Raw genomic sequence first — 15,604 nt, 5'->3', positions numbered from 1 at the left:
GAAGACAATTTGATTCAAGCTATTGCTAAGAAATGGTTGTTTCTACAGTAGTAAAGAGAGAATAAAAACACATTGCCTTTTGAGCAGTGGTTTGATTCCCTCAGTGAACCAGTCGGTACGTATTTATCGAACATTAATAATGGTTCTAGACACCATGGTCTCTCTAAAGAAATATAAAACATATCCTCTGCCTTATGAGATTAAAATCTAGTTAGGGAGAAGAAACACAGGTTAAGCTGTAGTGACCCATGCAGGGCAGTATCTAATTGATTACGAATTCATGTGGCACTTATTTGAAACACGATATTGCTGGAGAACGTACTAGACGTTTAAGAATTAGGAAAGAGGAGGGACACTGACAAAAGGCATGTGGAAGGCACGTAGACAGAGTGCATTCAAGGGACAGTGAAGAAGCAGCTGAGCTGGCCCCGTGGTTCTCTGGGGGCTGTGGGAGCACCACTGGCCACGCGAGGCCACATTATCGAAACTGGGCAGAGAGGCTCAGGTTGATCTGCTGGACCTTTGCTATCCAACCCGGGAGCCAGCAGCCACATCCACGAGCACACAAAACGTGGCTCGTCCAGACTGATGGGCCACACCTGTAAAATACTGCTGGATTCCAAGGACGTAATACAAAAAGAATGTACAAGTCCCCGTTCATAATTTTATGTTGACTCCATGTTGAAGTGAATTTTTTTTTTGACATGTTGGGTTAAATGAAACATTATTCACATTAATTTCACTTATTTGTTTTTACTTTTTTAATGTGACTATGAGAGAATTTTCAATAGCCCGTGTGACCCCCGTTCTATTTCTGTTGGACAGTACTGTGCCAGAGAGGAAAAGAGTTCTCAGGCGGTTGAACAGGGGGAGCAAAGTGACAAAAAGTCGTGCTTGAAGCAAAATAAAAACTTGAGAAGAAGAAGAACTGAAGGGGGGAAAAAAGAAAAGGAATGCTTGAATCTAGAAATGCAGCTGGGGAGAGGTTGTTTCCTGAACACATTTTCTAGAGTGGTGCCTGGTCAACAATTTCTGTGAAGGTGACATGTGATCAGGAAAGTAGTTTATGATTTTTTTCTTTTTTTAATTTAAAAAGAGGAAGCATTGTGACAGCAAGGCTGTGAGACCGAAAGAGAAGGTAGCCAGTGGGCGGTGCCTTTCCTCTTACACAACCATCTGCCACCTGTGTGGGTCCTGCCCCCACACACACCCCCACCCCTGCCCCGGGCAACCCCACCTCCCGGCACCGCCATACCCAGAGCCACGCTTCTGCCCTGATATGGGTCCTGGCTGTGGTCGTCTGAATCTTCCCTCTAGTACCATTGACTGGTGGTTATCTAACACCTGTGTGATGCATCCCAGACAGAGAACTCAGGACCTTGTAAGGAAGCAAGACCAGAAACAATACTTTATTCCCAGCTCATTTCTTACTCCAGAGCCATGCTTAAAGAGGGTTAGAGTTCCTGGATCCTTGATTCCAGCTTACTGGAGGATGATCTCACTTTTTCTTAAGAACAAAGAGAGAATGGTACGGCTCACTGTGCATGCAGCCTGGACAGAACCTTTCCAAAAATAAACGAAATACAGCACTTTGCAACACTCCCCAGAGGCTTCTGGCTTGGGGACCACAGCTAATGTACCAGCTGATTGGAGCCCTGAGCCCCCAAATCCATTTCAAACCAGAGTACACCCCCCTCCCTCCTATCTTCCCTCACTCACCGGCTCTCCTCTCTCCATCTTCCTCTTCTCATTGTCCCCGCTTGGAATCTCCTTCCTTCCCCTACTTTGTCTTTTGCTTTATTTTCTTAGTTAAGAATTTACTTTCCTAAGACCTCGTCCTGCTTTGGCAGCCCCTCCACTCCTACTCCGGGGTCAGAGGGACCATTGCCCCTGCCCCCACCTCACCTCATGCCGTGCCATCCACAGTTTAGACATAATGAGATGGTAGATTTGACCCCTTTCTTTGAAGTGTATGCCCATTATAAAGTTAACTTGTGAGAGATGGGTGTGGACGTGTTTTAAACTGTCATTTCTAACAGCTGGACGTCAGGTTCACTGGTGTTACCTCATTATCTCTGGGCCTCTGTTACGGGCTCAGAGAGGTTAATGATTTGGCCAAGGTTGCCCAGCTTGAAAGTGGCAAAACTGGGACTAAACCAGAAGCCAAATCTAAACTAACTGGTTAACCCAAAAAGAGTAATATGCTTTGTTGAGCTTATCAGGTGTCATTTAGGAAAATTTTCTGTTCTTTAAGCCAGGAGGACCCGCGAGACTCCAAAGCAGCCTTCACCTAGAGGAAGGCTACGGGCACGGTAGAGAATTGGGTTTGATGGTGACGCTGGTCCAGGCCATGTGCCGGCTTCTTGTCACTCATCAGATGCCTGTAGACCCCAAGCCTACAAAGTAGTTATTGGGGCACCTGCCCTAAAGGGTTGTGAAAGCAGCCCCAGGGCAGCCGAGGGACATCCATTCCCAGAGCTCAGAGCCCAGGCTGAGATGGTTGCCCCTGGGGAGCAAGAGTAAAAGGCCTTTAACCCCAAATATCCAGGTTGCAGGGGCACCATTATCAGACTCTGGAGTCTCCCGCTCTGGGAACTTAGAATTCCACCGTCTCACGTCCCCTTCCATCTCCCTGGCTCCAAAGACTGAACAGCACTTTCCCAGGCAAATTGCACAGCGTAGGAGACCGTGCACTGGCTAGGATTCTGAAAGCTTGCTAACCGTCAAACTTCAGACAATCCCTGGACATTTTGGGGCCTCGTTTTCTTATCTGTACAGTGGGGATCCCAAGAGCCCTCATGCCTACCCCACATAGTCGCTATGAGCAGCAAAGGAGATAACACATCCCAGTGCTCTATAAGCCATAATACGCTCTATGGATGGAAGGTTCCGTCCTCATATCCCGACCCCATATCTTCCATATCCATATCCTGCAAAAGCAAGCTCTTATGAGTAACACTACATCGGAACACCTAATATCAGTCCTGTCTCTTCAGGATATTTATAGCACTGCCAGCAATGTATATGATTTCCCCTCAAAATTAACCCAGTGATGTTTTAAATAAGAAATTAAGAAGAAATGGCAAACCAGTTTGGTGAAAAAGCTATCAGGCATGAATTTGTTACTGTCAGTAAATAATTTATCTGTGAGCTTCCTGGTTATAAAAGCAAAGAGCGCAAACATAGTGGGATATTTGGATTCTCATCCGGTGTAAGGAAGTACATCATTTACCTAGAGAAAGGAGCTTTTTCCTGGCAGTAATTTCTGGGGAAGGGTTTATCAAACGGATTTCTATAGGACTATGGAAGGCATCAGAAAAAAAGTAATACATATTGGCTTCATCTGTAGTTTTGCCAGAGTTTCTGTTCTTCATATGGAAGTTTCTTATTTCAGCTCTCGACGCAAGCTGGGGGTCCAGTAGGAAAGCTGAACATCAGTGAAGGCCATTATCAAGGGGAGCCAAGATAGTAATTGATTACAGGGGGCATTTCCAAGAGTCCAGAGCTGTGGTTCTCAACCGTGGTGTGCATTGGGATCACCTGGGGAGCTTTAAAGGATCCTGATGTCTGTGCCCCACTCTCAGAGATTTGGGTATAATTGCTTAAGGGTGTTGTCTGAGTATCAGGATATTTTAAAGCTTCCCAAGTGATTCTCATGTGCTGCCAAGGTTGAGAAGCACTGTCCCAGAAGGCATGAATAATCAGCATGTCACTTTGATCCTTTCTCTGAAGCACTGAAAGTCCCTGAACCATCAGCATGGGCTGCATCACAGACTGTTGGTGGTGAAATCTCTAATACATGCCTGATGTTCTCTGTGATTGAGTCACGATAAGGTTTAAGACTGAGGGTAGGCTCCAGAGTTGACATCTCCTGGGGAAATTTCAGAACCTGACTTCTCTCACTTCCCAACAGAGGGGGCTGCAAAAGTCCACAGTCACATTGACTCTATTGAAGACTTTAGACAGATGCTAAGTGGAGACCCCCATCATTGCATGCCGTAAAACACAGAGCATAAATTTTTGACCTGAAAAATATCAACGCCCATTAACACTTTGTCGCTCTATTCATCTGACTCCTTTAAAGGGGGAAAGAAGAAAAACCTGAGCAGGACTGTGTCTGATTTTAACTAGGTCTTGAGTCAGTGGTTCTCAGAGTGTGGTCTCCAAACCAGCCGCATCAGCATCACCTGGGAACTTGTTAGAAATGCAAACTCTCGGGCACCACCCCAGACCTAGTGAATTAGAAACTTGGAGAGTGGGGCCCAGCAATCTTGCTTTAACAAGCCCTCCAGGTGATTCTGATGCTGAAGTTTGAGAATCACGGTTTTAAACTATCAAGAGAACTGTATCCCCTCTAATGGACGACAGTATGGCTAGAAGGTTAGGATCTCTGCATGTGTCTGTCCCATAAGAATCGCAAAAAGACACGCATTCTTAATTGGTGTTTTGTGTTTAGATTAGTTGTGCTTAGAGTTTGCTTGATCCGCGTGCAGAGTCAACCCAGAGCATGTGAGGATGGAGCAGTCTAGGCTTGACTCCAGCCTTGGGTTTGACCATCACCCACAGCCCCCAGGGAGGCCAAGGCGTGGGGCACATCCCAGCCACCAGGGAAAGGAGGGCCTGGAGGACAGGTGCTGAGGAGTGGGCAGTTGACGAGGGGCCAGAGTCGGAAGAGCCCTTGCCAGATACAAAGCCAGCTTCAAGCCACCTCTGTTCCAACGTGGAAGTCTTAACCATGCCCTCTCCTGTTTCCAGCCACACACCCTTCCTGTTCCCACAGGTAATACCAGTCCTGCCCCTAAAGGGAAGAGGACTATGAGCAGTTTGTGGTTTTGCCAGTTGTCTAGCCAAATGCAACGAAGACGGGAGGAAAACACTGAAGGGGCCGTGGTACGTGGGAAGGATGTGGTGCCGTGTGCCGTTTTCATTTTTCACCCAGGGCCTTTCACTGATTAACAGTATCATGTTTCTATATTGGATGGTGCAAAAACCAGCCTGTTTTTACTGGAAACAAGGATATCAGGCAGACGTACACCCAGAGAACAGGGATGACCGATAAACCTTTCCGTATTCCAGAAGAGACATTGGATCTATACTTTTCCTGCCTGGAGTTCTGGAAGCTCCCTTCTGGCCTGGCTAAGCCTGACTCTCTAGATGCTTTTACTTGTAGGTGAGACTTGACATCTCAGGAAAATCACGAGGAAGACTCCCATGATCTGAGGAGACAACTGGGAGACCTCTGCTGTGCACTTCTCCCACATAGGAGCATGAGCCCACCTCCGGCCGTGGCCCAAGTCCAAATCAGAAATGCCTGCGTGCTCTCGGGCCTCAGCCTCCAGCTTCCTGACGGGAGGACCTGGAACAGCAGAACTTCCCTCCCCATAGTCCCCGCCCACTGACCCTTGGGAAGAGTGCCCTTTGCAATAGTATCAGCATGCGTTTAAAACTTTGCAGTGGGCAACTACCCTGCTAACTGAAGGTACCCCTCCATCCTCTCCCGAGTCTCAGGAGCAGGTATGGCCCCTCCAGGTGCACTGAGGAGCCCAGAGCCAATAAAAAAGAGAGTGGTGACGCAGTGGCTCTCAACTGCTAGGCTGGTACAGCTTGGGAAAGGACCCAGGTCATGGATCCTAGACCACAGAGGTCAGGAGTTCCAACGCATCCCCGCAGAGCTGCTTCTGAGCTCGGAGAAGTGGACCACATCCAGAGAGGGCTCTGCCCCGCTCCTCTTGAGTTTCCTCCCCCCTGTGCCTCTTTCTTCTAGATCACACGGCAGCAGTACCAGAATGCACTCACCGCCTGCCACATGGACAGCTCACCCCAGTCCCCTGACATGGAGGCCTTCGCTGACGGAGACTCCACCAAAGCCCCTACGACCCGTGGTACCCCCCAGACCCCCAAGGATGACCGTGCCATCACCCTCCTGAGCAACAGGAACAGCCTGCCATGTAAGTCGGGCAGGTGGGCTGGGCTGCCATCCCGAGCCAGCTGGAGTCTCAGGTCTTCTCCAGAGCAGACTGGTCACACACTTGCTGTCCTCCACAGGCAGCCGCTCAGATGGGCTGAGAAGCGCTGGCGAGGTCGTGGACCTGAGGATGGAGGAGATGGCCTTCACCCAGGAGGACGTGAGGGGCCTCGAGGAGCAGAGCACACAGCAGCTCTTGCTGTCTTCTGCAGCCGTTCCCACCACAGCAGGTCAGGGAGGAGGTCAGGCCTCGCCGTCGGTTGCTGGGATGGCCCGGGGAGAACCGGGCGAGGGGCTCCAGCCCCCGTGTGCTATTTCCCACCTCCTCACACAGCGAGCGAGGGAAGGGGAACTCCCGCGTAGAGAGCACCAGCCCCTCACCAGGCGCGTCACTCCATTCTCCCAGGGAGACAATGTGTCAGGCAGGGTCAGGAGCAGGTTTCCACGTGGATTCAGATCCTTGCAATTTTCTGTTTCCTGACCTTAATAGGTAAGTTTCTTCCTTATGTTAAGAGATGTAAATCTCGGTGGCTAGGTCATCAAGTAGCTTTGCGCATAAATGAGATAGCAAATACAGAGGGCACCTCACAGTGCTTGGTACCATGCTCTGGGCATAGTAGGTGGTTCTCATGAGACCTACCTTACAGATGAGGAAACTGAAGTCAGCCGTCACTCTTACTGACAGGGCTCTTCCCTTCCTTTGGGCCGGACGTGATCTGTAGGACTTGTCCTGAGCTCTGAGATCATATCACCTCCCTCTGAGACTTGCAACACTTCCATCTTGGCAGTGGTATTGCTCTGAGCTCCCAGTGTCCCACCAGTCCTGAGATCCTCCTGTACTTGCCTCACTAAGATCTACTTCTCCAAGCCTTCAACCATGCCTCTGCTCCCCCCAACCCCCCACAAGGCAGCAGTTACCCCAGCTGGCCTCCTAGATAGACCCGCTGCAGTCCATAGTCTGAGACCCCTCAAGTCCAGAGCAATGACCCAGCAAGTGCTCATCCATTTTTGTGGTCGGTAAGACAGCATATTTGAACTTGTGGCTTACTCAGAGTATCTGGGACATACATAGTCACCATTCCGGGAACATAGAACGGATGTTCTTTTTCTCCCTCACACACTGAATTTAGTAGCTAAAGCATGTAGCAAGAAATTGTATCAAAGGAATAAGAATGGAGAAGATAGTCTTTGGAGTTCAGCTAGTCCATCGTCCTTGTGTGACACAGGGGACCTTGCGTGAGGACCCTGAGGTCCGGAGAAGGGGCTTGTGTGGTCTACATACTGCATTGGAAGCAGGCACCCCCAGAAGTGTCCACAACCCCACTCTGCCTCCCAGGTCAGGTTCTTACCTCACGGGCATTAAGGGCCTGGGCCTCTTCCCGGCTTTGAGATTCTGTGCCTGTCTGAATCCCCACTGGGTTCGGTGGGAGAAGATACAGATGTGTGCTTAATTGTTATTGAGTCCTGTGATTTCCCAGGTCTGAGCAGGTATTGGAACGAAATATCCCCACCTCCAGGGTACTCAAATGTGCTTTTGGTCTGGCAAAGATACTGAACAGAGAACATCTTGTCCTCTTCATCTCTCTCCTGCCAAATAATGTTTGGATAGTTGGAGTCTCACTCCTGATCTCTTTGTTCCTTTTGTGGCACTAAAATGCCCCTTGCTAATTAACGAGAGCCCACAGAGACCTGGGCATCCCTCCCTGTTACGGCCACCACGGCCTTGCCTCTGGTTTTGAGCTGCCACCTGCTGAGGAGCATCAACCAGAATCACCCTTCCTGGATCCCTGGGTGTCGGCAAGACTTGAGTTCTTTCTTCTCTCCTTTTTCTCAGCATCAGATAGTGAATGTTGTAATATCAACCTGGACACAGAGACCAGCCCCTGCAGCAGCGACTTTGAGGAAACCTTGGGCAAGAAGCTGCTGAGAACCTTGAGTGAGTAGCTCTTCACCCAGATGAAAGCCTCCCACCACCTGGTTGCTAGAAAAAGCATGTTAGGACGTCACTCCTGGAGGAGGAACCATTGACTCGTTATGGGAACCTGATGAGATACACCCGTGAAAACCCATAACAGGGCTTGAGCCGGTACTGTGCCCTTGATAGTTTGGGGATGTGTCCCATTCAGTTGGTGGTTGTCTAGGACAGGAGTCTGCAAGCCATGGTCATGGCCAAATCCTGACCTCCCTCTCCTGCCTGTTCTTGTAAATAAAGACTTACTGGATGGTAGACCCATTTGTTACCTTTGGCCATAATGGCAGTGTTGAGCAGTTGCAACAGGGGCCAGATGGCCTGCAAAACCTCTAAGATTTACTATCTGGTCCTTTAAAGAAAGAATTTGTGTCCAGGAGACATCAGTAGAAAGGAAAGCAATATCCTTCATGGAAGGAAGTCGATAGCAGGAAGAACAAGGTGAAAAAATACTCCTTCCTGAAAACAATAGAGCTGGGGACAGACTGCCCCTCCATCCTTGAGGACAATTATGTGATTACCCCACCTGCCCCATTGCAGAAGGAGGATTGTTTCCAATCTACAGAATGTAGATCCGTGGGAATGGCTCCCAGCTATACCCACCAAAACCCTGGCTCATGGAACATCAAAGCCTGGGAGACCAGTCCTCTCTCAGGCATCTGCCCATGAGTTGGGCCAGGGCCTTCAGGGGATGGAGAGATGATCCGGAGGCATTACATGGGCTTTACTCAATCCTCGGGGGGGGGCGCGGGGAGGCTGATCTCCATTCCACCAACACCAGCCTGGCTTTCTGGAGATGTCATCTCAGGTAGAAGGTGTTGCCCTAATCCTTCCAGATGTACACAGGCCAATACTTGCACCAGGATTCCATGCAGATTACTTCCTGCCAAACTGTCAAGGGCTTTGTCTGCACTTCTGCTTTTTCCCGGCCAGAGATTGACCCTTACCAATTGTTTTCCAGGTGGTCGAAAACAGAAGAGGTCACCCGAAGGAGAGAGAGCCTCTGAGGAGAACTCCAATTTAATGCCTCTGATCACATGACGGGGCAGACAGTGCTTGCTGGGTATGTGAGATTCAGCGCTGAGGGAGCACCCACCCTCCCATCTTCTGCGTCTCCCGAGGCCTCCCACAGGTGACAGAGCATTCTGCTTTCCTTACCACCTCCTCAACCCTCACTGTCAGTTTGGCAGATTTCCCCTTGTTGCCTCCAGTTTGACTCAGAGCCTTGCTGTGGCCATTACGGATGGAGGTGCCTCCAATGGAACATGCTAGAAATGGTCTTCTCCACAGTACAATCTGGGACTGGAGAAGAAAGGACCCCAAGCTGACAATGCCACTTTGGGACCCCTGACCCCCTTTCGTTCTTTGGGATCCCCTGATGCCATATTTCATGCTTTGCTCAGCTCAGAAGGCGCCTCTGGCGGACAGGCGCAGAGGCCGTGGGGTTAGTGCAGGAGATTCACTGAGACTTCCTCCAGGACTTTAAGGCGGTGGGACCCAGCTGCGTTGGCATGGGATGGTACAGAACAGAAAACTGTCGGTGACCGGTTTCCTGTTAGGTAAGGGTTCTAGCAGCCAGGGAAGTGTGTCTCGGCTGGAATGGAAAGACCGTGAGATGGAACCTCAAGTCACCGTTTTTTCCCAGGGACACATCTTTTTGGCTCCCGATCAGCAGTTCTCGATCCAACAATAAATCTGCTCTGGAAGAGGAGGAGCAGAGAGCAGAGACCCAATTGGGAGCCAGAGATGGAACTTCAGGTTTTAAGTTGAAATCAAAGCAAGCAAACAAACAAAAACTTACGTAGAAAGATTCTAAGCTGTTAAAGCAAGTTTAGCCATGACAAACCAAAGAGTGCCCAGGTCAGCCAAGAAGGATGCAAGCTCTCGTGGAACTTCAGTGTCCATTACACAGGAACATTGAAGAATCGCTCTTCTTTTTCATCTGTTCCCTCCACACCACCCCTCCCCTTACTCCTCCTCCCCAGCAGGTCAGCTAAGTGTACTTTATTCCATGAACTTCCTAGATCTTTTTTCACCTGATGTTGGAGCAGATGCAATTCCAAATATGGCCACCAGATGGCAGAATGACTCCATACCTGCTTTGAGAATAAAATTCAGATCACTAACCACATAGCCAACCAACCTTCAGGAAAATGTTGGAGTAAGTGAAGGTTGTCTTTGGGACACCTGTCTCCCTTTCTGTCTCCCATCTCTTGAGTTCCCTCTATCAGGGATCCGGTGATCCCATTCTGTCTGCTCAATCTCCAAACCATTCCCAAAATCTTTCACTGGGATATACTATCCAGGCTTACCTTGCTTGCCCCCAAAACCACTCATTTCACACCCCCACACCCATTCAATCAATAATCACAAGGGGAGAGGGGGAGACTGATAATTCCTCTGGGTCATTTGCATCTCAAAAGAAAATGCTAGCCCAAAGGAACCTTTAACTCAGGGGTTCTTAATTTGGGGGTCAGTCACCCCAGGTGGGTCCATTATTGGACTTCAGAGGGTCTGTGAAACCCCTCATACTGTCAGAGTTTAGTGTATGTGTTCTTATGTGTGTTGTCCAGAGGGCTAAAGCTTTCATAATATTCTCAAAGGTCTCAGACTCACAAAGGGTTAAAAACCACTATTTTAGCTCGTGGAACTTTCAGCCCAAAGTTTCTGCAATGCAGAGTGAAGTGACTAGGGGGCAGTTCGAGACAGTCTTTGAGAGACAGGCGGTCTTCTATCATACCGATGGGGAAAGCTGACACCCGCCAGGAAGTGAAGGGCTTCAGAAATCCTTGGCATACCCCAGGGTGTGTTACCGTACCCCCACGTAACTTTGTCCCCTCTTCCCCACCAAACCAGAGCAGGTGTTGCAGATGGGAGGGCCGCGGCACATGGAAGGAAAGACTTTCCAGCTGGAGATGCCCTTTCCAGCAATGGATGATTGACTTCCTCCCCCTTGCCTAGCTCTGCCTGAGGCTCAGCAGTGCATGACCCCTAGAGAAGCCCACAGCTGCCACCCATCCCCAACACCTACTTCTGCCTCATAGGAAGAGGCCAAGTGTTAGCCCTCCGTGCTGGGCACCTGAGACCCAAACCAGCCAACAGTGAGTTTCAAGCAAGATCTGTCATCATGCAATCTTCTTGCCCGGCTGGCCACTGGCCCAATGGGGCCTGCCTGGCTAGTCCTCCTTTCATTATCCCTCAGGCCACAGGGCTCAGGCCACTGCTGTTGAGTTACATCCATCCCTTTGCGAAATCCCAAAGGAGCCTGTCACCACTCCCCTCCTATTCCCTGCTCCGTTCCCCGAGATTTTCTTCAGGTTAAAAAAAAAAAAAGATTTTAAAATAAAGCATTTATGAAGGCTTAATAAATTGTAAATAATTTTTTTAATAAAATGAAAATGCTTTTCCTGGAATGTTTTTCTTGCCCCTGGAAGAGCTCAGTTCTAAAGTGGTTTCACATGGGAGATGAAGGCTGGGTGGGGCGCGCGGAATTGTCTCAGCTGAGGCCTACCTGCTTGAGACGGAGGCTCTCAAGGCCAGGTGTGAGGCTGCAGTTAAGGTTACAGGAAAGCCCGGGCACTCTATTCTGGGCGCCAGATGGGTAAGGTTTTGCTACAGCGAATGCCAGCAATGAAAAGTCAAACCCAAATGAGAAGCCAGAGTGTGAATGAGAACAAGAAGTACGAAGTCGGTAATGAGAAGGGCTGGCATTTGTTGAACCCACGTGATGGGCGAGGCACGGGGCTGGGTGCCTTCCAAGTTCAAGGTCTTGGGAGCCAGCCCTTGAGATAATGTGCTGGGCGCACTGCCTCGCTTCCACAGACCCTTTGGAGAGGAACCGAAGTGGCACAGATCCAGTGGGAGCTGGGAAAAGTCACAGGGGAGGTGGGCCAGGCATATTGGTCAATGGTAAGCCAATGGGAGGCAACAGCCAGAGAAGTGAGGAGGTGTGTTTGGGCATCTAACGTCTTTGTGGAAGGAAGGTTGGAATTTGACACTTACTAGGGGTTTCTCAAACCCCCACCAAGGTCAAGGTCAGTGAGTGGCCTATGGACAACTACAGATTCCTCCCAGGAGCCTCCAGAGTCAGCTACCCTTACTAGCAATAATCATAAATGACAGTAGCAGCTGTTTGGGTGAAGGCTTTCTGTGCCAAGCACTGTGCTAGGATACATTTGCTTGTTTCTGTCTCAAAACCACCCTGCAAAGTTTAGTTTACGAAACGGGCTCTGAGTCATTAAGTGGCTTGCTCAAGGTTACACAGCAAGGAAGTGGCAAGAGTCTGGAGGTGGGAGTGCCCCTCCTCCTGAGCGGACAGTCCTGCCTCTGAAATTCACAGTGTGCACCTGCGTGAGAGGCCCTGAAGTCCGACTACGGTAAAGAAATCTGTGGACTCCCAAAGCCCAGCTCTCCCCAAACCAAACACAAAACGCTTTTTCACATGAGCATGGAGGGGACTAGAACATGGAGGGGAACATCAGCCTATATGTCAGGATAGAAGGAGGGCCCAATTCCCCTTGATTGGGGCTTTTTTTTTAACACAAAAATATTTTAGAACTTTGGTAGGGACATTTTGGTTTAAAGAAGTGTTTTTAACCATTTTTTTTCACTCGTGTCTTCCCCCAAGAGAAAAATTAAATTCTCCCTAACAAGAGAAATGAAATACTAAGAACTGAGGCTTTGTGGAGTAGATCTGCACTTTGGAGGGCCACACACCATTTTACTGTCTCAGACTTCTCTTGCCCCCTTGGAGATACTGGCACCTCTTAGTTTTTTCTTACCAACTAGCAAATCCCTCTAGAGCATTCATTTTAAACTGTGGCTTACAACCCATTAGTGGATCACAAAATCAATTCCATGGGTCTCAATCAACTTTCATTTCTTTAGTGAAACAGAACCCAATAGGACAGAAACTATCGGACACACTGCTCACAGCAAGGGTAAAGACTGTTGTGTTAAACTTCCGTTTCAGGTGTGTGTGTGTGTGAGTGTGTGTGTGAGCCGTAAATCTCTCTCTTACCTTGCTTGCCCCAGACAACTAAAGCTTGGGGCTAGGGACACAACCATGCAGACTGAGCAGGAGATTGACACTCTGAGTAGAGATGACAAGCTTTAATGATACAGCCAACACTCACAATCACAGTTGGCTCTTCAGACAACTTGATCTTTGGGGCAAGATTTTGTGCAGAGTCAAGCAACACAGAAGCCCAGGAGTGACAGAGGCAACATTCTGGCTTCCAGTAAGGGAGCAAGATAACTACGTCTCATGATCAAAGTACCTTTTTATTCTTCTTAAATAAAAACCTTAATTTGCTCCGGCCTCCCAAGGGGCTCTGATCCCAGGCCCCCACTTCTTCACAAGGGATGCTGTCCTCGTGTGGGGCCGCCTTAAATGGAAGCCACCTCACCAGAGCAGATTCCAGTCCTCCGGAGTCTCTATCCGTGGCACACACAGCGAGGCTGGCGCAGGCAGGGAACACACAGGACAGAGGGCCGCTTTGGTGGTGCTGGTTTGGGTGGTGTTTCTTCACTGAATTTTGGTGACTGCTTCATGGATGGAGGTGGCCACATAATCTAGATTTTTCGTGGTTAAGCCACACATGTTGATCCGACCACTTGGCAGCAGATAGATGTGCTTTTCGTTGACCAGATATTCAACCTGCTTGGCTGTTGAAAACCAAAAGAAATAGGATGAGAGTAGGAGGCATCCTCTCAGCAATGGGGGTTCAGAGATTCCATGACAATTGCCGTTTTCCTTCTTTCCCCCAACACAGAAAAGCAAAATAAAAGGAGCTATTTTTATTCAATTCAAAAACATAGGGAAGTATGCTCCATTGATTCTTATTTCTAATCCCCAGAAAGTTTAATATGGCTCCTCCCAATGGGAAATTTTAATGTGGGACTACCTCCCAACGGAAGCTTCCATGTTACCTTCACCAGGACACCCTTTTAAAACAAGCCTCAGACTTAAGAACATTCCACTGATATGAAAAACTGGTTTGAAGTGCTTCCTTTAGCTCTTCCTTAACCCCTGGAAAGAAGGGGGTTTGCTTCTCCCCAAACACACAGCAGCAAACTCCCTTTGACGTTTCCTTCTCACAGCACATCGTCCAAGGCCCTGTGCTAGAGGTAGTGGGTAAGTGCTGTGTGCATGAACCCGTAGGCTGAGATACTGCCAAGGCTCCTGTAACCTGGCACTTCTCAGGTCCCTCATTCACACACACACAGGAGGGCTATCCCGCGTGTTTGCAGAAATGCTCATGCAGGAAATAGGAAGGGACTGCCTATCCTTCCCTTATGCCACAATCTCTAGAGATTTTTGGTTTATTGCAAAGGCATGAGACAATTTTATTTGATTTTTGTCTAAATAATTAGCACCCTTAATTAGCACTATTGATTTGAAGGAATGGGTAATTGTCATGGACTGGATGTTTGTGTCCCTCCAAAATTTCTAGGTTGAAACCCTAACCTCTAATGTGACGGTATTAGGGGCTGGGGCCTTTGGCAGGTAATGAGGTCTGGATGACGCCCGGAGAGTAGAGCCCCTGTGTTGACAGGAGTGCCCTTATAAGAGACTACGGAGCTGCTATGTGTGTGCATGTGCTCTCTCTCCCTTTCCCATACCCCCAGCATGGGAGGACACAGCAAGAAGGCAGCTAGCTGCAAACTCGAAGAAAGCCCCCACAGGAACTGACCACGCTGGCCCCCTGATCTCAGACTGCCCAGCCTCCAGAACGCTGAGAAAAAAATGTCTGTTGTTGAAGCCAGCTAGCCCATGGTATTATGTCACAGCAGCCCGAACTCAGATGGTAATAAAATCTTAATAATCAGAGGAGCAGAGGGAGGTAAGATGGTGGAAGAGTAGGGGTCCTCGTTTCATCTGGTCCCTTGAATTTAGCTAGATGACTATCAAATCATTCTGAACACCTATGAATTCAACCTGAGAGGTAAGAAAAGAATTGCTGGAATTCTACAAATAGAAAGGCGACCACTTTTTGCAAGGTAGGAGGTATGAAGTGAATTGGAGGGGATTTATCGGAAGATAATCGGCAGGGGAGGGAGCCTCCGGAAGCTGGCTACCGGAAAGTGATACAGCCCCAGAGCGCAAAATCGGAACTTTTAGAAGTCTGCTCTGGTGAGAGACATCCCTGCCTGATAGGTGCTCAGTTGGCCAAGAGGGGCAGAATCCTAGATGAGACAGTGTGGTCTCAGGATCCCCGGGGTCACGGAAAGAATGGGGGTGCCTGAGTCACTCCAATACTCGGGAGACTGGCTATGGTCAGTGATCCCAGGAGTGGGTGCTCAGCTTGGTTTGCCATAAAGCAGGAACTGCTGCAGGATCGGGTGACTGCTCTCCATCCAGGGGCCCTGCAAGCAGCAGGCCCTCAGCAACCCTCCTCCCTCCCCCAGGAGGATCGGTGCGGGTGCACACTGCAGGAGTCTGCAGAGTTTGGCGCACACAAAAGTGAAGACTGCATTTCCCTAAGAGTTTACTGAAGAGAGAGGGCCTTGATCTTTCAGCTCTGGGGCTGGAGATCAGGGTGTGGCCATTCTATTTTCACCTCTGAATCGGCTTGGAAAGCCTTCAGGGAAGAAAAGCCACATAGAAGAACCTGAAGCAGCTTACACTGAGCCTGGCCCCCTGGCAAGGGGTGGTGTAACTCTGCCCA

General features: G+C 49.2%; 2 protein-coding genes across 3 annotated transcripts in view; one reads left to right on the top strand and one right to left on the bottom strand.

Annotated features, from left to right (window-relative positions):
• Positions 1-11,338, top strand: part of CNNM1 (cyclin and CBS domain divalent metal cation transport mediator 1) — a 59,472-nt gene extending 48,134 nt beyond the window's left edge. For both annotated transcript variants that reach the window (XM_031028546.2, XM_006733656.3), the window contains 4 exons: positions 5,765-5,948; positions 6,046-6,195; positions 7,800-7,901; positions 8,896-11,338. In XM_031028546.2, coding sequence (XP_030884406.1) covers positions 5,765-5,948; positions 6,046-6,195; positions 7,800-7,901; positions 8,896-8,975 — 516 coding nt within the window. In that variant the 3' untranslated portion in view covers positions 8,976-11,338. The remainder of the gene's footprint in view (positions 1-5,764; positions 5,949-6,045; positions 6,196-7,799; positions 7,902-8,895) is intronic.
• Positions 11,339-13,031: 1,693 nt separating this feature from the next.
• The window catches only part of GOT1 (glutamic-oxaloacetic transaminase 1), a 28,228-nt gene continuing 25,655 nt past the window's right edge, over positions 13,032-15,604 (bottom strand). The window contains exon 10 of the mRNA XM_081823073.1: positions 13,032-13,601. Within this exon, the coding sequence (XP_081679199.1) occupies positions 13,462-13,601 (140 nt within the window). The 3' untranslated portion in view covers positions 13,032-13,461. The remainder of the gene's footprint in view (positions 13,602-15,604) is intronic.

Source organism: Leptonychotes weddellii, chromosome 6, assembly GCF_054177405.1.
Source record: "Leptonychotes weddellii isolate Sample4059 chromosome 6, ASM5417740v2, whole genome shotgun sequence".
Lineage (NCBI taxonomy): Eukaryota > Metazoa > Chordata > Mammalia > Carnivora > Phocidae > Leptonychotes > Leptonychotes weddellii.
The sequence above is the reverse complement of the archived record's forward strand: the minus strand, read 5'-3'. Positions and strand labels throughout refer to the sequence as shown.